The sequence below is a fragment of the Lathamus discolor genome, chromosome 8 (assembly GCF_037157495.1).
Source record: "Lathamus discolor isolate bLatDis1 chromosome 8, bLatDis1.hap1, whole genome shotgun sequence".
Taxonomy (NCBI): domain Eukaryota; kingdom Metazoa; phylum Chordata; class Aves; order Psittaciformes; family Psittacidae; genus Lathamus; species Lathamus discolor.
The window spans coordinates 11,081,781-11,109,086 of record NC_088891.1 but is presented as its reverse complement, the minus strand read 5'-3'; the positions used below and the strand labels follow the sequence as shown (position 1 = coordinate 11,109,086).

The 27,306-nt window shown below is 40.3% G+C and overlaps 2 protein-coding genes across 3 annotated transcripts; one reads left to right on the top strand and one right to left on the bottom strand.

Moving 5' to 3' along the window:
• The first annotated feature begins 2,000 nt into the window (after positions 1-2,000).
• On the top strand, positions 2,001-12,455 carry HDC (histidine decarboxylase). 2 transcript variants are annotated; one of them, XM_065688186.1, is made up of 12 exons: positions 2,001-2,148; positions 3,005-3,177; positions 4,224-4,337; positions 5,633-5,755; positions 6,582-6,716; positions 7,667-7,810; positions 8,056-8,122; positions 8,944-9,106; positions 9,209-9,299; positions 10,457-10,555; positions 11,223-11,324; positions 11,516-12,455. In XM_065688186.1, exons 1-12 carry the CDS (start codon positions 2,121-2,123, stop codon positions 12,245-12,247), a joined length of 1,971 nt encoding a protein of 656 aa, XP_065544258.1. In that variant the 5' UTR covers positions 2,001-2,120; the 3' UTR covers positions 12,248-12,455. The 2 variants fall into 2 exon arrangements, with proteins under 2 accessions (XP_065544258.1, XP_065544257.1); XM_065688185.1 differs by lacking the exon at positions 2,001-2,148 and having other exon boundaries at positions 2,923-3,177.
• Positions 12,456-13,819: 1,364 nt separating this feature from the next.
• SLC27A2 (solute carrier family 27 member 2) lies at positions 13,820-25,458 on the bottom strand. The gene is given in 14 exon segments (XM_065688695.1): positions 13,820-14,157; positions 14,160-14,226; positions 15,346-15,476; positions 17,835-17,913; positions 17,915-17,933; positions 18,530-18,656; positions 18,659-18,724; positions 20,275-20,365; positions 20,710-20,969; positions 22,021-22,061; positions 22,063-22,177; positions 23,310-23,519; positions 25,031-25,207; positions 25,284-25,458. Coding segments are annotated over 14 exon segments (1,659 nt in total). The 3' UTR covers positions 13,820-14,056.
• Between the last annotated feature and the right edge of the window lie 1,848 nt (positions 25,459-27,306).

The window sequence follows — 27,306 nt, the reverse complement described above, 5'->3', positions numbered from 1 at the left end:
GTTACGCAGTGACTAACTGGAAATAGCTACCTTTTTTTTAGAAACTCCATTATGTCACTATCGAGTGCAGGAACCAGTTAGTCAAGATAAATGCTGGTTAGGCATTGCTCCGATTGAATTATTCTATGATCAAAATAATGTTTGTGTCCTCACATCCCACAGCCTTAACTGCAGTTTAATCTCTGTGAACTCTTCATAACGATAAGAATTCAGCGTTGGTCTGGGCAGTGATAGTGGTAATGTTCACCTCCACATGGAGCTTTCCCACGGTTTCGATGGCACAGACCTTTGTAGCAAACAATGAAAAGAACCTTTTCTATTAATCCTGCTTCCTGTGAGCAAATATTCTATTCCTCATTGTCTGTAACCAAATCCTTCCACGTGCAGGGTAGCTATAACAGAAACTTATCACCAGCAATATTTACCATACCTGTAATTCATTATCATTTATTTTATTCTAGTTCTGAACAGGACCTGCTGTTTGTTCTCTTCTACGCAGAATGAGAAACCAGCCTGATGAAACTATCACCTTTGAGCAGAGGCATAGGGTATATGTCACATGGAGTATTTACTGTGTAGTTTAGCTCTGGAAACATTGTTAAAAGTATTGTTCCTTATTTGCTGTTCCAAATTGAAGTCATAAATGTAATTAGCTACCAGCTTTCCTTGAGCAGACATCCGCATATTGAAGTAATGTGTTAGTTACTTGTAATGATGTACAATCACAGTTTCTGAGAACTCTGAGCTCTTTTGGTGTCAGTCCTGTGCTTGATGCTAACCCTTTATCACCTTTGTGACTCTTTTAGGGAGCATTTACAGCAAAGCCAAGAGAGGCTCATAAATTGATACTTAGGGTGAGGGCAGTTTGTTATTTTTTTCCCCTAGTTTCCAGAGAAATGTGAGATAAAGCAGATGAATATGCATACAGTATTTTTTTTCCCTGCGCTACTTGCACTTCCTCTTTTAATGCTTTTTATCTTCTTTTAATTTCAGTATATTAATCTGGTGAGCATGTATCAGCATCTTCGTCATATCTATGAAACAGTTCTGTCTTAGATATCTAATCACAGCAGAATCTAGGAAAGGTTTTCACACTGTTCTGTAGAAAGTACACTGTGGAGAAAGATGTAACAACTTCCTAGAATAATGAAAGCATTTGGGCTACTCTATAGTACATGAAGCACAGAACCAAAGCTGCTCTGACTGCCAGTTCTCTTCCATATGATGAGAACAGAGAAACTGCTGCCACGTATCAGACAAAGGGTCTGCCAGAGCAAAGGGTCTGCAAAGGCAGCTATCCTGTCTCAAACAGGGCCGGCCCTAAGCAGGAGCACAGGGTATAACAAAAATAGGATAAGCATGTATGGTACTACAAAATAATTTCTCTTTCTGGTGCTTAATCCTCAAGTCCTACCTCTCTCTTTTCCCAGGAGAAAAGAAGCACAGTGGTGGAGGAGAAAGAGGCATTTTCCCAGTTCATCAGTCTAGGGTGATACGAGTGGAGGAACATCACCTTGCAGTGTAACCTGGTCTGATCTGGAAGGACAGGAAATCCACAGAGAGGATCATTGCTGCTTTGTATTGCAGTTCTGCAACTGGCAATAATTGCAATGCCTTTTCTTCTGGCAGCAAGAGACTTGACAGCATAGGTGTCAAATGTGTTAGGTGCTGGTGCCTTGTTTTAATGACTACTGTTAGCACAGGAGTTTGGTGTCCTAAAGTAACATGGACACTTACTTGCTTTTGGAAGCTCTCGAGCTTTTTCTCTCCCTCAAGTCTGATGTTAATGTGCCATATATTCATGACATACGTTACTGCGAGACTTCTAAAAGATTGTTTAAAAATGGGAATGGGTTAGTGCAGAGGCAGCTCCTCTTAAAGATACACTATCGTACACATCAAAAGAGCACAGATGAGAACATGGGAGAGGCTGTAAAAGCCCTCAGTTGGGAGGAGTTAGATAATAATCTGCCTACGTTAAACCTTTTCCAGAATGCATGAGTCTGAGAGATAAAGGGAGCTATAAAGGGTGAAGCAGCAAGCAGGGCACCAGACCAACTGCCGCACTACCTGAAAGGTCGTGGCCCAGGCTTGAAGAGGTGCTTTTAGAAGGAATCAGTATGGACCCTGAAGAGTACAGACGGAGAGGTGAGTGATTCTCTGCTCTTGGAAATGGGTATCATTTGCTCACAGAGATCAACTGTTGTAGGGCTGGGAGTGGTACCCAAAACTTGTATGGGGTATATATATTCTTTATTTGTACACATGTCCTTAGATCTGCTGAGGCTGAGACAAACATGTCCCCACAGTTGAGTAAATTGTGTCCCAGAGCTGAGTTTAAATTAATGGATTTAGAGTCAGTGGATAATTTAGGTTTTTTGGCCTTATATTTAAAATACTGTGGCATAGCTGCAAAGCTGTGATTCTGAATAAACTTGTGATAAGGTGTTACAGTGGCTCTTCCCTGGCTGACACCATGAAACCTCAGTGATACTGGCACAGTTCTGGAGATGGGAAGCAAATGTTGGTCCTAGGGTGGGAGGAGGTTGCCTAAGAAGTGGAGAAAAGGCATGGAGTTGTGTAGCTCTTTTCAGGGGATGTAAAAGTGGGTATGTTGTAATGACAGGGAAGTATGGGGCATTATGAAACCTTAATTCCTGTGATATGCAGTTTCAGTTATTTTGTAGGCAAGAAAATCTTTCTATCAGTAATCAAACAAACCATACTTGTACCCTGATTGTATTTGAAAGGTACTTTTGAACTATTCAATGAGGACACTGAAATAACCCTGTGAATCTGTTCTGTTCCCGTGAAGCCTTTTCTAGAAGCTGTGTTACTGCGTTATTAGGTGGGACAATCAGGGTGTAGGAGGAAGGTTAATTCCTGTGGCTACCTTGGAAGCAGGATTCCAAGCCATGTCTAATGCTAAGATTGCATGAACTACTAGTACTGCTAGTTAGTTTTCCCACAATCAAAACTCAGAACACTGGTTTGCCTCTTCCAGGGAAAGAGATGGTGGATTACATTTGCCAGTACCTGACCAATGTGAGAGAGAGAAGGGTGACTCCGGATGTGCAGCCAGGTTACATGAGAGCCCACTTGCCGGATTCTGCCCCAATGGACCCAGACAGCTGGGACAACATCTTTGGAGATATAGAGAAGATTATTATGCCTGGGGTAAGAAATAGATTATACCTGTCATGACTATACTTTATTACTACGTGGGGCGGACACCAAATCGTAGGAACACACAGGTTCTGCACAACACTTATCTAAACAAGTGAAGCACCCAAAATGTAGAATGTCTTGTAGATATGTCCACAGAAGGATTCTGGCTATTACTGTTGTGTTCCTATCAACAATTTTAGGGCATAGGCTGAATATATTTTTTAAGTATTTTATATATTAAGAATAACTCATGCTTGCTTAGAGGGAAACAATGATTTTCTGACACTGGTGAATTTAGCTTCACAAGGCCTGAACTGCATCATCTCAATTTCAGAGATGTGGAAGCTCAGGCACATCAAGCTGAAACATCTCTTGCCCAAGGTCATTACACAAGACATGACTCCTGCTCTTTGAATGTTAATGTCTCCTTCCTTTTGTACGTAAATACTGCAGATTTTGCTAAGGGAGTTCATATACCTAATTAAATGGCTTATGTAAGAAGTATGTTTTAAATTTTTCTTTATATATGCTTGCAGGAACTCAGTCTGATGTAGGAGAGGTATTCACATTAAATGCGCTTATGCCAGTGTCCCACATACAGGCTCCTTCAGGTGTATAGAATGGGCTATACAACTGTAAATTTCTGTGTGTAGCTAAAGGCAAGCCGTTGTTTGAGGAAGTGAGCAAGAGCAATTTTGTTGCAAGGATTTCCCTTAAAGATAAATATTTTGATAAATATTTCGATAAATATTTCAGCTGTTGTACCATGTTTAAAAGACCAGTCTTTCCTGTTCAGAATCTTTGTCTGCCTGTTCAATTCAGATAAATGCTTTTGTTATAATTTGGAATTTATCTAATAATGATACAGTGTTATCATTTGCTCATGCTGCACTCCTGTCAGTATTATCTCTGTAGCTTTCTACTAGCAGATGTATAACTGCACATATATTGGACATGTTGCTGTGATCCTTTTCCATCACTTTAAACAGATGCTAACCACTATATCTTGTGCAGAATTTTGTGACATTTTCATGCTTTGAATAATTTTGTTCTAGGTAGTCCATTGGCAAAGTCCACACATGCATGCCTACTTTCCAGCTCTTACTTCCTGGCCTTCACTCCTTGGAGATATGTTAGCTGATGCAATTAACTGCTTGGGATTCACATGGGTAATTTTGTTGTTGTTATTATTTTAAATATTCATCTCCTGTGTGTATTGCGCAGGTATGGTCATTCTTTCTTGTTCTGTGAGTCTGTGTAACTATTTACTTCAAACAACTGTATGTTTGCGTAAATGAAAAATGTCACTTTGAAAAATTAGAAAGAATATGTACAAGCAAATGTCACCAACTAGTAAGAGATGAATGAAGAAAATATATCACTAGAAATGTCTAGTTTCTAATTCTTTGTATATCGCACTGTAAGTAGTGTGTCTTGCCATCTAGTCTTGGTGCTGAGATTGTTACATAAGCACTGCAGGCAATGGAGCAGCCACCATCCATGACTGCAGGTTAGGTTGGGCTTCATTCCAGTTCTCCTGTTCCCTTGAGAGAACACATTTCTTATTTTTCCTGTTCTGAAAATAGTTGTTTGGTGGCCTGTTCCAGAATATCTGAGCACTTTATATCCTCCTGCAGCAGCTACATGGGGCTATTTGGTTATGACTTTACGTACCTCAGTAGCATTCTAAAGCTGTCGTGAAATTGTCCAGATTTTTAGATGTATGTCTCCGTGTAAGAAAGCAGTAGAAACTCGTAAACCTAGAATAAATTGATTGTCATGTTCTCCATGTAGTTTTGATAGGTTTCTGTTAAGTTTGCAATGTAAACCAATTCTTTCATATGTGGAAAGCTGGACACTGCAGGACAGCTTTCACCTTTCTTTTTCTGCTCTTCAAAAAGCCTCCCTAAAACGTATCAGTGCCCTTTCTTTTAGGGACCTAGAGCATGTATTTGGGTGGTGAACTGCAGTTCCAGGGTTTTATCTCAAGGGGCTCATTGTGATTCTAATTTTTTTTAATGACTCTAAAATTCTTGGTAATTCAGAAGCTCAGCACTGAGGTGATGCAGGTAATCTGAAGACAGCCTTTTAAGGAGGTTGCTGAGATTCTCTGGTATTCCAAGAGAGCAACTGGTAATGAGCAAGGTAGCTGGAGCTCACCCTTAACCGCAACCTTAGCATAGAGGTCTGCATTACAGAACTCGACAAACAACGTAACTTTTATCATAATAGTGTTGTGTTCTGCTAGGTATGGGCCATAATATTACACAGCTGCTTATATATCCAGTGCTACAAAGCTCGTCATCTGCCTTTGTTGCATCTAGGTGAGATTTCTCCCAAGGCAATTAAAACGTGTTAACAGAGTAAAGCACATATCACATTTTAATTACTAGCTAAGGGCTATGCTCTTGCTATGCTTGCAGGGGGAATTACAGGCTGATTTTCTTTTTTTCTATTTTATTAGGCCTCCAGTCCAGCCTGTACAGAACTGGAAATGAATGTGATGGATTGGTTGGCTAAAATGCTGGGCCTTCCGGATAAATTCCTGCACCACCATCCTGACAGTGTGGGTGGAGGAGTGTTACAGGTAGGAGGAATCAGAGATGGCCTTATCATGGTTTGTTTTGTTTTCACTCAAGTGAATTTCCCTCTGGGTGATAGTTTTCCTGGAGGAAAAACCAAGGACATTTGGTCTATACGTCTGATTAGAGAAATATACCAATTTGACATTGCTTTCCCAGATTTTAGTATTAAATATAGAATATGATAGGAGTTGTTCTTGCTTTTAGTCCTTGTGGTATTACAGGCAAGGAGCAGGTGCTCTTGTGGCCTTAGTAAGGCCAAATGAGAGTCAGATTTGTATCCTTCATACTGTTTCACATCAAATTAATCACTGAAGTGATCCTTCCATGATTAGAGAAGGAATCTTTGTCACTGTTCTTCTGCCAGCAGTCCTTAGCCACACAAGATATTCTTTTTCTTATGTCTACTTTGTGTCTGAAAGTTGCAAGATCAAAGCCTGAACATTTATCTCCTTTCATAAGGCCTGAGCAAGTATCTCCTGGAATCTGTGTTGAGGCTTTGTGTTGTTATAAGGAGCTTTGCTCAGGTTTGTGATTTTTATGGAAGATACTACATTGTAGCTGTAGAAGAGCAAAATGAAAATGTGATTTAGTTACTCCCCCCAGCTGAGTCCTGCATGATAAAAATGTACAGTAGTTAAAAGGCTTTGTTCTGTGTCATTGGCCCAGAGAGCTGCTCATCGCTAGTGACTTCCCATCGCATCCCAGAAAAGTGGTAGTAGAAACAGAAGAGAGTGAGGGCAGCTGAGCACTTCAGTGACTTCAGTAAATCTCTGATAAAATAGCAATGAAGTGGCAGTATGTTTCAATAAATGAGCAATGTCTTTGCAGAGCACTGTGAGTGAATCAACCTTGGTTGCACTGCTAGCAGCAAGGAAAAACAGAATTCTGGAGATGAAGGTTTCCGAGCCAGACACTGATGAGTCCTCACTCAATTCTCGCCTCATCGCTTATGCGTCTGATCAAGTAGGTTCTTAGGGTTACAAAGAAAACAAATCTGCTTCTGCTGCCTCACCCAGGTCATACAATGTGAACTTGCTTTTCTGTTCCAAGGGGAGAACACATACAGGAGTGCTGTACTAGCCTGAATGAATCGCTCTAATGTTATTTTCTGCAGATGGGGAAACGAAATCTGTGGGAAGAGGTTTTGTAGGGTCCCAGCAGTTCTCAAGGCACTGTCTTATGTGACTCAGTTTTGCATTTCCTTCCTGTTTTCCACCAACCCTTACTCCAGTAATGAGGTGCTGATCTCATGCTGCTTCAACTCATTTTGCTTCACATCCTCCTTCCACTCAGGGACAGGCGCACTCAGGGCATTACCTCAGTGCTGCTCCGGGTTGTGGTCTCCACTCTAGGCCTCTGTGCTTGTTCCTGGAGGAAGTATCTACACAGTACTGTGCCTTTGCCTGCAAACCTGTTCTGTCCTTGGACTCTTGAACAGTCTGTTCCCCTGTGAAAACTGAAACAGGAGAGATGCTCATGCTGGTTCTTTATTGGTATAACTAAAAGGGCTTTTTCTTGTGAGGGAGTAATGCCAGAAGTCGGCACGCTTCAGGGTGTTTTAATCTTCTTATGGCAGGGAGAAAGGAATAAATTGAGGTTGATCCATTTTTAGAGGCTCTTTTAAGATCTGAGTTTTGATAAGTGGCCCTCCAAAAGCAAGATGAAGATGCCTGTGATTACATTTTAGAGATAAGTACCCAAATAAATGGAGCATATGCATTCCTTGGAATTACAGTGTATTATTTCTTTTAGTTACATGCAAGGAAGAAACTTTCAGACTTCTATTAATACAGATTATTATTATTGTAATATCATTATAAGGACCTTATCTCTGCTTTTCTTCCAACCACTGTCTTTTATAAGGCCATAATTAATCACAACTATTCAGCTTTCTTACCTTTATTTTTTTTAAGGCACATTCTTCTGTAGAAAAGGCTGGCTTGATTTCTCTTGTGAAGATGAAATTTCTGCCTGTGGATGAGAACTTTTCCCTCAGAGGTGAAACTTTGCAGAAAGCCATTGCAGAAGACAGAAAGAAGGGCCTGGTGCCAGTCTTTGTATGTAAACTTTCTGCCTGGGGTATTGACATAGTGTTGTATTTTTAATGTCAAGATAAAATTACATCTGAAACATTTCTTATTGTGTTAAAATACATTAGTGAAGGTTAAAATGTATACAAGAATTTTTGGTTTATTGAACAAAAAAAATCAATACAGTCACAACTGTGACAGCCTCTCTGCATTGAAAGTGTTGCATCCATTTACTAAAAAAATGCCAACTCAACAGGTTTCTTTTCTTCTAGGTTTGTGCAACGTTGGGTACAACTGGTGTCTGTGCTTTTGACAATCTCTCAGAACTGGGTCCAATTTGTAAGTGGCTTTTTTTTTTTTTTCCCCAATTTTAAATTATATTAGCACAGAAGAGTATGAAAATTTTTCATGCCAAAGCCAATGGGAGTAGAAATACTCATCAACTGAGTTTTCCCGATATGTCTCAAAGATCAGTGGAGGCAATGCAAGACTTTGTAGTGATTTCTGGAAGATTAGATTAAGATGTAAAAATACTTTCTGTTCAAGATGGATGAAATTTTCCAGCTAATACATCTTTAATGTGGTTATTCACGGAATACAGACTGTGCAGTACAGAGTGCAGTACTGCTGCAGGATGGATACATAAATATTTAACATAGAAAGGAGTTCTGAAGGTAGCGTTTGGTAGGGTGTCCTTTGTAGCCACCAGTTCAATAGGTAGTTTGTGGTTGCAGATTCTATTCCAGCATAAATCCTGACAAGATCCTGTGGCATTTGTTTCTATGGGTCAGAGCATGGCTCTATCTCTGGGACCTTTTTGCTTGCCACTGTATCTTTATTCTGGCTTTGTGGAACTGATTTGTGCTGGGGAATTTCACTTAGTAAAAAGGCAGGTAAGAGAAATCAAACAAACATTAAAAAGCCTCACACACATGTAATGGTGAATTTTGTTACAGAGTCCGTCTGATTTCAGCATTATCTTATATTTTGCAGTTCTGGATGCACAATTTTAGAGTAAAAACACATTGTTAATTGTTTGTCTTGCTCATTGTCAGGCCATCCACCCCCTGCAAGAAATTGCACCTAGTTTTCAGAGAGAAGAGATTAAGCATGCACCTTGATTCCTTATGTCCCTGACATACCAATTCCAATTCCATTAGGTGATGCTGAGGGACTCTGGCTTCATATTGATGCTGCATATGCAGGAACAGCATTTGTATGCCCTGAATTCCGATTGTTCTTGAATGGAATTGAATATGCAGATTCCTTTACTTTCAACCCTTCTAAATGGATGATGGTTCATTTTGACTGCACTGGATTTTGGTGAGTAAAGGCAAAACACTACCAAAAGAATAGCATGCAAATTGCTAAGTCTTTCTCTGCATGATTTTTTTTGCTAAATACAGTTCATTCTGCAATTGATAGGGTCAAGGATAAATACAAATTACATCAGACCTTCAACGTTAACCCTGTCTACCTCAGACATCCGAACTCAGGAGCTGCTGTTGATTTCATGGTAAGTTATTTGAGTTGATATTTTAAGTTGCATATAAAATGTTCAAACAGACTGCTAAATCCTTCACGCTCTGGAGCATGCTTATCTTATAGCTGGTCTCATTACATAAAAGCATAAACCCAATTATACTGAGATCCTAATGCAGATTAAATAACAAAAGTGAGCTCTGATATGAAAATTAATTATAAACCTGCTTTTAGATCTAGGGATCGAAGTACTTGATTTTTACAGATGGGAATACAGCCTTTCCTTTCGGAACAGAAGGGTCATTTCCGTGCATTGTGTTGCTTAAGTAATTCCTACTGATGGCATTTTAGCTGGTTTTCTTGTATGTCTGATAGGTAGTAATAGAGAGAGAAAGGAGTTAGCAAACACCCAGGCTCTGGAACAGCAGTAGAATGAATTACGTTTTTCTTTAGATTGAGGTAGTCACAGGAAAGCTAAGAGGCATTTCTCCATCTTACAGGAGTTTTCAGTAAGTAAACCAAAGGAATATCCACTGCCAATTGTTTCTGCTATGATCTCACCCTAGTCCTGAAAAGATAATTGTTTTCTTGAAATCAATAGTGCTTTTCACTGGGGACTGTGAATGTACAGAGGGGCGGAAAAAATACATCAGTGGGTCCCTCTTGTGGTTAAATAGGGCGCTGCATGTAGTTGTGTAGCTCCCTAGGAGTATTCCTTCACATGCTCTGTCACTCTTTTCCATGCAGCAGCCGTTACTTCCTCTGGAAGTCTAACCCTGTATCAACTCTCACTGTTTATAGTTGATGTGGGAGAACGTTCCAGGTAGAACTTAAATACTCAAATTACAGGAACTGAAGTGAGCACTCAGTCCTACAGTGTAAATGGACACACCATAACTTGATAATGCCCTTTAAATAAGCAAAGGTGGTGTTACTAGCTAGTAATTAACTAAATACTTGAAGCATATCTAGGCCTTAGATTAAGGGGAATACCCAAAATCTTATTTTGGCAAGTAATTGAGAAATCTGTAGATGTAGTGTTTCTTTGATGGCTGTTTTCTAGACGTGGCAGATTTTCAGTAATATGAAATTACTTGTGTCAAGACCCAAGTCTTAAAGAACAACAGTAGCAGTGTAAGGGGGATGCTCCTTTCTGTTATTTCTGCATTGAAACCTGTTGTGTTTTCACAGCACTGGCAAATTCCACTGAGTCGTCGATTTCGTTCTTTGAAGCTGTGGTTTGTGATTCGTTCATTTGGAGTGAAAAAGCTTCAAGATCATGTCCGACATGTATGTGAATTCACAATGGAAGCATAACTGTATTATGCTTATTCACTGGTAGCTAAGTTGAATAAATTCAGTGATGCAAAGATGAGCAACAGAAATTCTCTCACACACAAAGCTTGCGTGTGAACACTAAATGCGTGCTGTAATCTGTAAAGATTGACTGTGTAGACAAAACATTTCCTGTACCCTTCTGGAAAGCAATAGGCAACGAAAAGTGACTCGATAAGTCAGGGCCTTCTGCATGTTACTGAGTACTGATCTGTAGGAGCTTTCTTTGAGGCAAAGTGGCAGTTGTGTGGGAGGCAGGCTGAGATGAATGGCTGAACCCATAGCTATGAAAATTTACAGGCTTAAGTCCTTGATGGAGTGTAAATACAAGGGGTCATATTGTGGATCAGCAGTTGCCACAAAACAACTCTAATCTGAGAACACATTCTGTTTTCAAACCTTCTCCTAGAAAATTCCTATGTGTAGTCCAGTTACTCTTGTTCATTGTCAAGGGTTTGGGTAAATAGACTTTCAAATATTGTCATTCTATTGTTTGCTGCTACTCATACACTGGAATGATATGTTCCAATAAGGAAAGGAATTCTTTTTAACTACTTAATTTATTGACTACAGTGTGTTTGTGACAAACCAATACCTGACTACTTTTTTTCCTCAATTATAGGGTACTGAAACAGCCAAGTTCTTTGAATCCTTGGTTAAAAGTGATCCACTCTTTGAAATTCCTGCCAAAAGACATCTTGGACTGGTTGTATTTCGAATAAAGGTAAAGATAGGGCCTTTTGCATGTCTCTGAAATGAACTGACCATAGCTGATCTCTCCCCAGACATTAAGAACTATGAATAAGCTTTCATGTAAGAATTTCTAATGCTGGAATTCTTATGGAGATGTGTGGATGTCACTGGAAATTCTAACTATAGTTTGTTTTTTTTTCTTCCTATTCATATTTAAAACAGGGTCCCAACTGGCTCACAGAAAAACTCCTGAAAGAACTAAGCAGTTCTGGCAGGGTCTTCCTTATTCCAGCAACCATTCATGACAAGTTCATCATTCGGTTTACTGTAACGTCTCAGTTCACAACCAGGGAAGATATTCTGCAAGACTGGAGCATCATTCAACACACTGCAGCCCGGATTGTTAGCCAGAATTGCGGGTTGCATTGCATCAGTTCTGGTGATGGGCCAGGAATCCCTAATATGATAGCTGACCCTAGTTCAGATGCCATTAGTAATGCTTCTCAGCTTTCCCCAGATGGAGGAAAATACAAAACACCTTCCAGAAAAATAGTAGTTCAGCCTAAGAAGCTAGCAGCAAGTCCCAGTACATGTGTGATTAGTCAAGGGGATCCTCTAGATGACTGTTTCCCAGAAGATGCCCAGGATGTTACCAAACATAAGTTAACCTCTTTTTTATTCAGTTATTTGTCCATCCAAGGCAAGAAAAAGACAGCACGTTCCCTTAGCTGCAACAGCGTGCCAGTGACTGGTGGTAACCCCAAAGCAGCAGCCACTGACAAGGAGTCTCATGCAAATACCAGAATTCTTTCCAGGCTGCCTGAAGAGGTGATGATGTTCAAAAAAAGTGCCTTCAAAAAACTAATTAAGTTCTACAGTGTCCCAAGCTTTTCAGAGTGTAGCATTCAGTGTGGCCTTCAGCTGCCTTGTTGTCCTTTGCAAGCCATTGTTTAACAAGTGAAAGAGATTGGTCCTTAAGATTACTCCAGGTAGAAAGGGAACCAAAGTTTGCTTATTCATATGCAATACTACATGTTATTTTATTCAATATGTAAGCATCGGCAGTGACCACTGAGAAAATTCCTGTGCTTTTACTGGTGGAAACCTCGTGTATTTATAGTTTAAAATGTCAAATAAATCTCGCAGGCATATAATAATGAAACTCTCTGGTTTGTAGACTGTGGCAAAGAAAATGCCAGTTTCTGCCTTACCAGTCCTGGTAATAGACACTTTCTAGCTGGCAGGCTAGAACCATTCTAACCAAATATGCTGGCCTCAGCAGGGGGTAAACTATGCAGTCCTATATTTGCACTTCATTTTTAAATACCTTGACTTAAACTATTGAGAGGCTCAATGGCATTGTGTGCAGACAATGCCAGCATGAGTTCTGAGCTGTGCAAAATGAAGGGTGTAAACTGTCAATGAGATTTTGCCATATTAGGGCAATTTTAAAACATGCCCAATTTAAAAACAGCAGCCCTGCCATCCCCTCTCTGCTGATCAGTGACAGTGCACTGGTGTGCAAGAGCAGGGGCCTTTGCTAAGCACCTGCGGCCTTTCTCAGCATTACCTAAAGGCTCTATAACACAAGTGCATGAGGAAAGAGAATAGGAATGATATTTCACCCTTTCTCGTAACAGAAAAATTAAGGGGCATTACAGAAGAAAGGGTCTCTATGCAGCAGACAAACATTGCTACAACAGGCCAATGATTTACATGTGTTTCAAGAGTAATTAAAAATGGGGGCAGAAAAATCTATGGAGGGCAGTTTTATACTGTTAAATCAGGAAACGTGATGATTGCTAGGAGGTTATTCTGGGAAAGCACTGCTGAGTGCTTGCTGCCTTCATAGTTGTTCCCAGACACCTACAATCACCCCATCTTGAAGGCAGCATACTCAGCAAGATAGTTTCAGCCTGACCCAGTATGCTCAAGTTATATAAGCAGTACATCTGGTTAATCAGAACAATTTCCATACCCTTAAACAACATCACCTGAACTCATAGTGGGGTATATTCAGGCACGTGTTACAAGGAGCAGTAAAATTTAGTTTGCTAAATTTTTCTAGTAAGAACAGATTTATTTCATTCCATTCCGTAATCTTATTTGCCTTTTTTAAAATGCTAGGCAAATCTAAGCCTCACTTTTTTATGAAGTGTCTGGCCTGACATTACTCTTAGCGCCAAAAGGAAAGGAAAATACATCTTAGTTCTTATAAATTGTTTTTATTCTGTGTATGTATTATTTGGTGCATGAAAAGTAAGAGGACATCTCTGCTGCAATGGAGAAAATTTAAGCATCTAATGCAGACTTTTTTCTATTAATTAATTTAGACAACTGTAAGTTTAATGGTCTTTTATAATGAGTTTTGTGTTTTTGACTGAGGGATGTAATTCTTACTAGTGCAGTGGATCACCCTTTAATATTAATTATTTGTATAAAGATGTGTGACATTGTACCCACTTTCACATGCTTAGGTGCACAGTATTAACATTCACAGCATTAACAATACTTCTGTACACAGTAGGAAGGAAGACAAGATTCAAAGCATGAAGGAGAGAAGAAGCCAGGCTAAGATACAAATAGAGTTGGTGAAGTTCTGCTTTATTAAAACAATCTCACATTCACACTTTATTTCAGGTATCGATAGTTGCTAATATTAATAAACAGGATTTCCTGGCAAGGTTACAGTAACAGATACTTTAAAAACTGAGTATTATAAAACACAGGTTCTTTGGGGGTTGGGTTTTTTTTCCCACTCACTCACAATTTGAGGTCATGGCTTTTTACTGAGTTATAAATGCCCTGGGTCATTTGTAAATACAGGTTTTCTCTGTCATCTAGGAAATACAGGTGATCTTTGCTGGATTGAAACTCTCCTCCATTAGTTGTATTTGACGGTACTTAAAAGTTGCTATAAGTTCAGTGGCATTCTAGAACACAAAACTACATCTCTACTTATCAATGCCAGCATATAATTGTGGGAATTAGATCTCCTAAATTTAAAGGGAATCATATTTAAAGAAAATCCATACAGCACAGAAGTTGAAGCCTCAGTAATAGAGGTCTAAACTATCTGCATTCATGAGATAATAACCGGACTTTGGAGTATGTGGGCTAGTAATTACTCTGAATGGCGTGGTAATTAATCTGAAAGTGCTGGGCCACAGACACATTAATAAAAGGCTTACCTTACTATTTGATTTGAAAGAGGCAGGAAAACACTAGTTTTTAACTTTTGGTCAGACAGAATCAAGGGGTTTATCCAGAAATAATTATGTTCTCGGATCAAAAAACAAGATTTTTCTCAGCAAAGTAAGGAAAATGTCAGTTGCAGACTGAGAAAGACCGTAGTTTAAGTGGAATGGCAAGACAAACCACTGCCTTGACTGGTCAACTGTTTTTGTTTGTAGAGCTCAGAAGTTTAAAGGCTGATTAAACAGGTAGGCATGCTAGTATCTCTGTGTTAGTCCTCTTGAATCACCCCAGTGAATAGGTAACATTTCTCAAAGGAGCGGTGTTTATTTTAAGTAACTTGAGAAGTACGGTGGGAGTGACGTTCTTGCAACATTTCCCTAATGTAAGTTAAACTTCCGTTCAGAATTTGGCTACTTACTCACTGGTAGAATAAAAATCTAAGGCCTCTCTCACAAAAAACAACTTTCTTGCAAGCTTTTGCTTGTGTGTGGATCTTTATTTTGCACAGAACAATCTGTAGAGGGAGCTACACTAAAGGGAGAACACACCCATATTACTGTGCTTAAGAAATACAATAGGAAATCTATTTTCCAAGAGAATTTCCTGATTTCAAATGTTAAAATGTGACGGGTATCATGTAACTGCTCATGCAACTTGTTTTTTTTTTCAGGCTGAACTGGAACATCTGGGTGCAGTTGTACTTTCATATTGATAAATGACAAGAGCAAGTGAGAGATTAAAAGAAGCCTTTTTGAGAATTACTGGTGTAAGTAGGAAGTCCATAGTCCTCATAGAAAATAGAGAAAACACAATGTGGATGGACAAACAAAAGCTACTTAGGCACATTGGTTTACCTTAATCCTTATAAAACGAGGTCTTGCATATTTTGGAAGGTGAGTTTTAACGTGTCTGTAAGTACTTTCTGCATTAAATTCAAAATTTTCCTTTAGTCGAATACATGCCATTCCTGTTCTGCCTTCATAACCTGAAAGAATAATGACAGCACAAAACTATAGTTCATACATGAATCTGAACTTCAGACTTCTGCTTTTTGGTTTTTGCCTTCTAAGCCACTTTAGAAAACATTCTAACGTATTTTCCCTCAGACATCTACGTGATTAGATTTTCTTAAGGCTTCACCAGGCTAGATGCCAAATTGTTTTTAAAGCCTAGCATCAGAACTACAGATGACAGATATTCTGAAAATCATCCATCTTTTGAAAGTCTTTGGAAAGACTCTGGAAAATCAGCTCTTGGTACTCTGAGGCAGAAGTCTGCCTGCAGCAGCATTTAACTGTGTTAGTTAATTTGCTTTACAATACATCACTGTAAACATGCTTGGACTGACAAGCTCATCCATGCAGAAAGAGGACAAAACGAAGTAACACCAAGTTTACCGTTGTTTATTACCATATGTATGCTGCAAAAATCCAAGGACTTCAGATTTTTTTTACTTGCCCAACTACATACTGAGAGGGCTTCGCTCCTGCTTTGGTGGTTGAGGGATGGGATGCCACTTAAACCACAAAACTCGGTATTCCCTTTTTTGGGATTACAGGTAATGCAAGAAGAAATAGTTGATATTCTTATACAAAGTTTTACATTACAACCATATGCATGCTTTCACAGAATTGCATATGGGAGTAAGTGAAAACAGAAAGTAGAATCTAATCCTTATAGAAAAGCACAAACATAAGCTAATTTAAGATCAGTTTTTCTTCAGTTTCTTCTGAATTTTGTTTGTTTGCCTTTAACACCCTGTACTGCTGACACCTGGCGTTCCAATTTGTTTAGTCAAAATCTAGAGTGTTGAATTAATGAGTTCTCTGGTGATAAATACTGTCACCCCCCAGCTACCTTAATAAATATTTCTGTGCCATGTAAAACAAGAAAAACCCCAAACACAGTCCACCCAGTTCTTACACAAATATAACAAGAAAACATTTAACTGTAAAGTTTTTGTAATTGGTTAATAACGGCTCTTCTATGTGGTGTTACAAGAGCGCTGAGAATAACAGCATGTTTTCCTCATGTCCTAGAGTGTAATCTGAGAAACACATAAAGAACTCTAAACCATTTATCTTGTTAGCTTTCTTCTGAAATGTCTCTTAGGACAGATGTATGTTTATTCCTACCACAAAACAGCTGAAAATAAGGGTGATTTAAAGAGAGAGACTTTTTAGATCAACAGGTGTAGCAGAGACATACATGATTTAAAAAAAGTATTTACTTGAATTAAATTCACTATTCTAATAGATCATCTTGTTTTGTGAACAGTCTTTTTAAACCTCAGAAACACGGGGCATTTCTGTTCTCATGTCTTCCACTTTTAGTAGAAGAAATAGCAAGTGGATCATAACATTAACAGAATCACATGGGGAATAAATGGTGGATGTAGGAAAAGTGGTGTCTCTAACATGCCTTTCAATTCCAAAATACTAAATTGTCACTGATGTGAGCCATGTTATGATGTACCATAGTCTGGAAATCTTTCTGGCAAGTGTGATACCTGTTAATTAATACTGTTAATGAATTAATAATTAAGCTGTTACACCTGTTAACATCTGCTACCTTAGTTAATGGGGACTCCAAAATTTGTTGTCCTTCTCCTCCTTAGGCTACTCTAAGGGCATGCAACATACAACGTACCTAGCCCAAACCATTTGCACAACATGATGCTCAGGATTTCAATCAAATCTAACCTTGTTTGTTTGATTTCAGATCCCTACATTACACTGTAAGAATTGGTTCCATTTTAACCATCCATCACATTCTAGATGCAGTGAGGAGCTATACGAGAGTCCTGTCAATCTGGGTAAGTGAGAAACATGGACAGGAAGGTACCTCCAAAATACAGGAGACAGGAAAGTAAAGTTCTCAGTTCCCTCTTTTGGCTTCCAGTATCTCTGGGAGTCTGCCTTTAGCAGCAGTGCCTCTCAAATTAAAAAAAAAACCAAAACCTGCCATAAGTGCTTAAAAAGTTAATAGAAGATTTCACACATTTCTGAGTAGAAAATAGGCAGCAAAAGTCTTAGAACTTGCATTCCTTAAGATTGTAAAGAAAGGTGAAAAAGGAAGAAAGCCATTTCTTACATGCCATCTCACATGTTCTTCCATTCTCCTGGTAGTATTTGTCATATACTTTAATATAAACTTTGGCTATGTTTGTTTGTTTGTTTTTTTTTTTCTGATTAATATTCCATTTATTTAAATGATGTATCAATTGTAGCTTATGAAAAGTAAGTTGAAGTAAGGCTACCTATACCCTGCAGTTCAGTATATTTGTATTTTGTTAATGTATTTAAAAATTCTTTTGTTGAAATGTCAAGTATTTCACTCATACCTGGAACAGATACTCCATATACAATAACTTCCTGAACACAGTCAATCAGTCCTAAAACATCTTCAACTTCAGTTGTAAAAAACATTTTCCCCTTTCCACCTAGAAAATAAGCAGTTGATAGTCATAATTTTTATGTGTATCACATACAGAGACCTCCAGTGTTTTAATGCTGAACTTTACAACAGGCTGACCCACTGAGCTTGAGATCGGAAAGCACTTTTGTGCTAAAACAAGGAACTTCTTATCAGAAGTAGAGAAAAACATGCCAAAAATTCAACAATGCATTCCAGATTATTCAAATCTCAGAAAAACTGAACACACTTGGTTTGATCATGCTTAAAATGACTCTAACCAAATAACTCCCCAAAATATTACTTATCTTCAATTCCATCCTAGGCGCTATGCTTTCTGAGTTTTAAAAGTATAGTGAATGTGAAACCACAATGGTGGTGTTCTGTGAATGCAACTGGTTTCTGACTGTTGAAAAACAGCATTCATTCATCAACCTAAGCTGAACCTCCTCTAGGCTCTGTGGGTAACTGAAGACAACTGATAAAACACAACACTGGAGGTGACTTGCAGTCCTTTCTTTTTCTGACTGAAATGAAATTCCTCTCTATCAGTAGGAAATACTGCGTATGGGAGAGAATGTCAGAAATTTCTCTTATGACCAACACTAAAATAAATAAACTAACCGGAATGTGTCTCCAATTCAATCATGGAAATAAATGAAGTTATCATTATTGATCACTGAAAGGTCACCACTATTAAAATATAAATCCCCTTTTTGAAAGACATCTCTTAATTGCTTCCTCTCTGCTGTTTTGCTCCTGCATAGCCACTAAATGGTGCATATTGTGTGATTTTGCAGATCAGTAGTCCAGGTTTACCTATGAAGAGGCTAAGGTTTTTAAACACCTGTTTAAAAAGCAGAGTGTCAATCATCAAAAATTAACAAATCTTCATTACATCAGTGAAGTTTGCAGATGTTATAGAGTTATTTGAGAACTTTGTCATAATCATCATCTTTTAAAATCAGTTACGGAGGTACAGTTCGAGTTTCACCTTGTCCTCTCAATTCACTAGCCCTCAAAGTGCCAGTAGATAATACAGTTTGTCACCTGCTTGTATTAATGCAGCAGAACAGAATATCTGAGGTCTAGTCTGGTAAGTGGAAAATAGTCGTCCAGTTTCTCAACCTCAGTTTCATAAACCTCAGTTTAAAACACCTGAATCAGTAGGAGCTGTGTTTACAAAGGAAACTTACACATGGCATCAGGCATGTCTTTAGAAGGTACAGGCTACTTACATGTAACTCAGTTGGCACAAGGCAGCCTTATCCCTCAACCAAAAGATTCAGCAGGATTTAGGAACCAAATACTGCAGTTCAGCTTGCTTACTTTGAATGCAAGATAGACCAAAAGGCTGCTTAGTCTATTCTTTAGCATTTCATGTGCTAGAGCTGGAGTAATTTATGAAGGGAGCAGGAACAGCTGTGTATTTATGTAAACTGAAAATCAACTCCGTATTATCTAAAGCTTTGCATGGATGTTATACACTGGAGTGAATTTTATCTACACAAAATAAATTATAGTCTGTCCCCATCAAGCCTGGGATTTTACATTTTTTCATGGGTTTCTCTCTTACACTGCAGGTATTCTCCATGTTCCTGCAGTTCAGCAACTTGAACATTGGGTGCATTTGTATAAAAATGGAATGTATGTGTATGCATCACCCCTCTTCCCAGCTTAAGAGACTGCATAGGGAGAGCTGGCATAGGAGATTATACCTATGGGGCAGATGCTTTTAACATAGGTGGTATATTCCTCAGCAGTGAGAATTTAACACCATTAGTAACCTGTCCACCTTTTCCCTTATGCACAGAGAAGGTGAGCATTTCTGTCCTCACTCACAGTAATGAGGACACATGTAAAAGAATGCAACAATATCAAAAGTATCACAAGTACCTGGTTTAAACACAGGCTTGCCTGTGCCAATATATAGCCCCCCTCTTATGAAAACTGATACTAAAATATAACAAAGATATTTTCAGGTTTGATTTCTCTATTGCCAATGGCAAAAAATTTCAGCCACTGCTGGAAAAGAGAACTGCTTTCTGTTTTGCAAATGTTTCTTTAGTGGCATGCTAAGTACAAAGTCTTGAGAAGATTTAAACAGGTCCTGCTGAAAGTAAAGATCTGTACTCAAACATATTAGTGTGTCCATTATTAATTGGACAAGTTAGTAAAATCTATGTATACAGATGCTGAATTTCCCACTGTACCATTCTATTAAGATGTATTACAATAGTATGTGATTTGTTACATATTTTCTAAATTGTATTTAAAAACTTGGCATCTTCCCAGACAGAAGTGATGCAAAGACATGTAATTTTAAAAGTACATACTTTTCTGAAATTTTTAAGGAATTAGCTTTTTACCTTTGGGCACTTTTATGCAGTATCCATTTTAATCTTGGACTGGTTCATCTTTCTCTACGTCATATTTAATCAGTTCATAGCATAAGATTTTCTAGTGAAAATTTGCAAAATGCATACAAACATGAATATTCAATCTTTGAAAAGTAATTTCAGAGTTATAATACACAGTCATCTTTCTATTTAACAGGAGCCAAATTCATCACATTTCAACTGAATGTGTCGAGTCTAAATCTACCTGAACTAGAAAGCGGCATCTGTGTTACCTAGCATGGGCAGCTATAGACTGTAATTGAAGAGAATCTTCTCCCTAAACAAACTCGTTAACAGCCTTGAGTTCTTCCCAACTTGCCATACAAGTAGTCTGGTATATGCCGATGGCAATATACCAAACTTTGCCAAGAAGGATGAAATGCCATGTTTTGTTGTTATTCTTACCTTCTGCAGGCAGTTTACTCTTCCCACTGCACCTATTTTTCCAGTGTGATTAACAAAAGAAATATTTCCTTCAGTTGATGCATAAAATTCCAAAATATTAATGTATCTAAATCTTCGTACAAATTCCCTCCAAACATCAGCACTTATTCCATTTCCTATGGCAAGTCTGACTTTGTGATCCAGCAGCCCCTTATCCATCCAAGGAGGTCTCCTGGCCCTTCTGCCGCACTTCCTTCTAGTTGGGATGCAGCACTCCTGAGCTTGCAGCAGGTGATCCTTGAATATCAACCAGGAGTCTTGGGCCCCCCTGCCCTCCAGGGCTATATCCCATGGAACCTTACTAAGCAGGCTCCTGAAGAGGCCAAGGTCTGCTCTTTTGAAGTCCAGGGCAGTGAGCTTGCTACACGCTCTTCTCACTGTCCTGGGGATCTCAAATTCGACCATCTCGTGATCACTGCATCCAGGGCTGCCCTGGAGTACCACATTCTCAACAAGCCCTTCCCTGTTGGTGAGCACAAGGTCAAGCATGGCACCTCTCCTTGTCGGCTCCTCTATTACTTGCAGAAGGAAGTTGTCTTCCACACAATCGAGGAACCTCCTGGATTGCTTGTGCCGTGCAGTGCCATCGTTCCAACAGATGTCAGGGTGGTTGAAATCCCCCATGAGAACATGGAATTGCTGTTGCTAGGCTTGTGATTTAAGTTAGCCTTAGAATGTTAGCCAATGGAATTGCTGTATCTAAGGAAATGACGCAAGCTGGAAGAACGAGATCGGTATATAACCCAGTGTGTGCGCAATAAACTTTGGCAATTGCTTGATCACGTTGATCATTTCCACATTGTCCATGACTCCCGCGTCAACATAAAACAAGTAAGATATTGAACAATTCTTATTATATTGTAAGACCATATCAAACTTCTCAGCATAACATTAGAAACCCTGTAGAATTAGGGTTAGGTAGCTTTTGAAAGTTCTTTCCTAAAATATAATGAAATACATCCATGCTGAATGACTGGTTTAAGCTCTATTTCTATTCATCAGAAATTAAAGGCTATTACTGGGGTTGTAAGCCCTGTACTAATTTACATTAAACTATAAAAAAGCTGTCATGTAAGATACCATTTGTCCAGGAGATTAAATAAAATCTGTGCAGGGTTAAGGTCTGTGTGAGTCATGTGATTGAAACCGAGTAACAAATGTCTCCTGACTTACAAATCTCAAAGTTTGGTAACTAGGGAAAGGTTTACTGTATCTGCAATCATGAGTTCTGCACAGTAACATGTTCATTCATATTAGTCAAGTGCATGGCACCTTTCATGATACATCCATGGACTCCAGTGAGGAGAACAGCTATGACAGAGTGGTAAAGTAGTATACACAATGTCTTCAGAGGTAACATTGCCAGCATCAAACAAACCACAAGCTGGCATTATGCGTTCATGGTTAATTACTGCAGCTTTGGGAAGACCTGTTTAAAGTCAAGCAAAAAGATGTGTAACTTGAACAAAATCCACAGCAAGACCAGTCAGGTTCACAAGAGCTTAAGAAAAGATTTTTCTCTCATTCACTAATGCAAGTATTAATTCTAGAGGTATGCAGCTTGCATTTATGCAATACACTGGTGTTTAGCCTTCATACCAATACTATGGTACCTAGGAATAACAAGTAACTAGAGAGTGAGGAAATGAGATTTGGAGAATCCAGCATGCTGAGCAAAGGGAACAGAAATGCTAAGAGGTTAATCTCAAATCTTGCATCTATTCTTGAATTAGGTATCTCCTTGCAGCTCCAAATCACCCTAGCTGAAACTGAAATTCATACTACAAAATCTCTTTTTGGTTTCCTATCAGATACAGTTGAACTAATTACTTGTTGGAACAGGTGCTAGAAAACAAAATGATGGTACTGCTTGGCTATTCTGTAAGAACAGGTATGTCAGAGCTCATTTGCCTTGTGCAGCCAAAATAGGACTTAGATTTCTACTTCCTCCCTTCCAGTGGAGTTCCGGCTCTAAAAGGCTCAAAGACTACTATAGAGGCATACACTGGTCTTCCTAATGAAGCTATAGGTTTGAGTGCCTTTGGGTTTTGTCTTCATCTTCATCCTTGTCACCCAGTTTCTGCTGTGGCTCAGTGCTCTTAACACTAGATGCCTTTATGTAGAACAGGTTGCAGCTTCTATACCAGCTGCAGTTTTGTACCGGAGCCATGACGAGCTGTATTTCGTGCTGCCCTTGCTATTTTTGGTGCTCTTGACACCCAAAAACTTAATGGCCAGCATTTATAGGTCATGATCCAAGTTGCTTGGGGCCAAGATGCTGGGCCAGTAGTGTCTCCAAGGATAAGATGTATCTGAGACCTTGCTGACATAAAACTTGCATGCTTGATTAGCTTTTACTTAAGTCCTTCCCCCCAGATTTAGTGCTTAAAGTCAGCCTGTATTCTATGTGATTTTGGTTTTAGTACAGATATCAAGTTTTCAGTTTCCTGGGAGGAATGAATGAGAGAAGGAATTAACGTAAAGTAACACATTCTCTTTCCTTACTAAAAAAACACAATGTTGTGAGGAATGTATGGCCTGGTTTTGTGAATTTGCGTTACCTGTAGTACCAGAAGTATAAACGTACATAGCAGGAGTTTTAAGGGTTACATCTAATCTCCAGGACAACGGAGTAGGTTCATCTGAGGCAGCATCTACTTTATCAAGAAAGCTCTCAACTCCTTCTGTAGCAGATGTCTTGCTTAAATAATAAACTTTAACATTTTCTTTCTTCAAGAATGGCAGTGTTTCTTCAACAGATTCCTTCAGTTCTTAAGGAGAAGAGAAAAAACTACTATAAGAAAATTCTGTATTATTCTGTGAACTATACATCACTGCATCAACCTCAAAATATTGGCACAGCCTGGCCTGTCTTCTTCTATTCCACCCATGCTCTCCAGCACTACAGAGTAAAGCTGGATGGGAGGAGAGTTGGGCTCCTTTGACATCATCAGGCAATAAGGAGATAAAATAAGGCCTTTTATGCAAGTATCTAATGAGCTAGCACCTTTGCAATAAATAACCCCCAATAAACTTGCACTGAGATAAATCACCCTCCAATAAACTTTAAAATTTGTATTTTATTGTAGATATAAGTAACTTTAGTAACATATAAACTGTTTTAATGACTTAAGAATATTTCTTTTCAGAAACTTTCAAGCATGTGATGGTGAAGTTCTGATGAGACAATATTTATCTTCTGTGTAGAGTAGCAAAATAAAGAATAAAACTTAATAAGGACAGAATCAAGGTCCAACAGAAAAGAGCTAGACTTCTCTCATGATGACTAGCAATCATTAGTGCAGTCATGCATGTAGTACATTTTTATTAATAAAGCTCAGTTTTTTCTTTTACTTTTTTCCTCACAGCTGAAAGCTTTTCTAGAAAATCTGACGCAAGGATGTTATAGAAGGAGGAAAAATACATTTCCTATTCTGCATAACAGCTTTTCCCAGAAATGCTATCTCAAATACTGTTTGATTTTGAAACTTCAGAGGTTGCACAGAATTTACTCTTGGATGGAAATTTATCATAAAAGGACAAGATTTCATTTGAACTCAAGTTTTGGGGCATATAAAATACTTCAGATAGATGAAATAGATTAATGAGTTCAACTATCTAAGCTGCAATGGAGTATATATTAATGTAGAAGTTGTTAACTCTAGGCAGATAGATAAAGCACATCTCTGACTTCCCCTATGGTCAGTCATTCATACTGTATATATTCATATGCTGTATAAAGAAATGGGCATGAAGTAAGGTCTCTGCTCTATACAAAACGGAATGCAGCACTTAAAACACACTAATACATCAAAAATCTCTTCTGTGGAAAAGGAACAGAGTTTGTCTACATGGGTTCATGTCTTTGTTTTCGAACTGAGACCTGCCAAAAGCTTTTATATAGACTGCAATGCCCTTTATGTGTTTTAAGTCACTGTGGAGAAGTGTGGAGTGTGGAGAAGCTTATTCTGCATTACCTTGGTTATTTCTGCTTTGGGCATTTGTGCGCACATAACTGTAATTAACCCTGTTGATTCAGGGCTGGTTTATTTCTAGGTCTTTGTTACCCTCATCGAGCAGCTAACCAGGTACCAGAGCTCAACGCCTGCACCCTGTAACCCAAAACACGGCGCACTGCGGAAACCTTGTCCTTTACCTGGCCTGCCGCAACCTCTCAAATCCCCAGATCCACGGGGCGCCATCAGAACAACGCGTCCCGCCGCCCGGCACCCCTGGCACCGCGCGGCGCGCCCCTGCTCCGCTCCGGCAGCGCTGTCCGCACCCGGTGCCGCCAGCAGCACGGTGGCCGCGCAGCTCTGGAAGCAGCGCAGCAAGGAGGCAGCCCTGAGGCTGGAGTTGAGGCACGGCCCGGCGCAGCCCAGCCAGACCCAGACGTAAGCGGGCTGGGTGCACATGAGGAGCGCCAGGCAGCCGCCCGTCCGCAGCCCCGCCGCTCCCCCTGCTCGTACGGGCACACCTCGTTACCGAGGAGCACCAGCGGCTTCCGCGGCCTGAGCCGCGTCCGCCGCGCGAACACGTCCAGCAGTGTCTGGGCGGGCCGCCGGCCCTGAGCGCCTTCCTCGCTACCCGCGCCATCGTGAGGGCCAAGCGCAGGTCCTGGGAGAGGTAGGGCCAGGAGCAGCGCAGCAGCAGCACCAGCGGCAGCACCAGCGGCAGCACCAGCGGCCCCACCAGCGCCGCCGTGACCATCGCGGTCATGGTGATGGCGATGACGGCAACGGCCGCGCCTCGCGCCCAGGGCGGGACGGGCAGGGCCAACGGCCGCGCCTCGCGCCCGGCCCTCAGAGCGCCCGGCGCGCGGCCGCTCCGGCCCCGTGTGCTGCCTGGTGCCGCGGGCGGGCTGCCTCTTCCGGCGGCGGTCGCTCCCCGCTGTAATGAGGGCGGGTGCTCGCTGACTGTGGGGCATGGAAGCGCTGCAGGCGGCGCATGCTGAGGGTGAGTCGCAGCCTTCTGAGCTTCCTCCCTACCTGCGCGTCGTGCCAGCGGCTGGGCGCAGCGGTGTGGGAGAGGAGACGCACGTTCAAGGTGTGAGGGAGGCGTCTTGCGTTACCATCAGGACAGAGAGGCTGAATGTGCGGAATACGGGCCACACGCACGTTCGCCTTCGGAGCTACAGTCACCAATAGCAAAGGCGGCCAAGCCTGGTCAAGGTTCAACTGTGGGATGAGGTTTTCCGGCAGATTCGGTGGTGAGCTGCCCTGGGAACGTGTCCCTTTTCTGGTACCAGCCTTGGTGCTGTTCTTCACTAGGTGGTAAATGGTACCTGAGCCAGCTGAAAACCTGGGGTGTGGCTTAGGTTTTTCTTAGTTAAAACTTTTCAAATTTATTAGTATTCTAGATGCACAAAAGGAGTTTACAGTCTCAGCCTTTGGCTCTTGTCTAAAGCTGAGAGACACAGTTACTCAGACAGCCTTGAAGCAAACTCCAGGAATTTCATCCTTCTGACTGGACCTCGTAACTAGAACTCAGTGATTTCCTTGGTGAAGTTTAGGCAGCCATTACTGCGAATAAGGACTGCTTTTTCTGTTTTTCTGTTTATGTTTTGCTAAGTGCCACCAAGGGGACAGTTTTCTGGCCTCTTGTTCATGGTTTTCTGCTCCCCTTTAATGTCAGATCTGATAATTTTCACCACAAGGTGAGTTGACTCAGGTCATTGATCTGCCAGGAAACTTTATTCCTCGCTGCAGGCTTTGTTTCCCTTGCCAGAAGCATTCCCTGTGCTGCGAGGTGAGCTGTGGTTCTCTCTTAACACAAGTGCTGGTGTCTGAGTGGGGTGGGAGGGAGCAGAGCCGCCTGGTTAGTTAAGCTGTCGCCAGACTTCCCAGGCAGCTTCTGCATCTGAAACTGGACCTGGCGGATTACAAGTGGCCAACAGCCAGTGTTACTTTTCCTGCCCACATCCTCCTGCCTATGGGACTGAGTGATGAGCTGCTTCAGGGAGCTGCTGCAGGTGGAAATTAACGTATTAAGTCTACTGTAAATTCTTACTGTCAGTAGACTTCAGCTTTGGGATAAATCAGAGGGGCTTTCACGGTTGTTTTGTAACAGAGCCGTTCTTTTTAACTGGTGCCTCAGGCTGGTTTGTTTTGAACAGTTTCTTCACAGCTGTAAAAGCTGCAGAATATTTTTTAAATCTTGTTTATCTGATGGTAACTGCCCGGGGGAAGTATGAGATTAGTCACCCTACTGGCTATGTTCGTAGCCAGTCTTTCCAAAGCATTGTGGAGCTACTGTAACTAATTCCAGCCTCTTGCTCATCAGAGCCTGTAGCAATATTGTGCTGGGGTCCTGCAACGGGCTTTCTGAGGAGTTTTCTTACGTAACCTTTTCCTCTTCAGCTACATCTCTGACTAGCCTGGAGAGCTAAAAGCTCCAGGTTAACTGATCTGTGCCCCAGTGACCTTTGGCTGCTCCTTTTTTAGGACTAATTGCAAAAATAAAAACCACAGCAAAACACCAACCGAACATGTAAAATTTCACACACATACTTGCTTAGCTGACCAGGTTTTTCACAATACATTTTTCTTCTAAGCTATT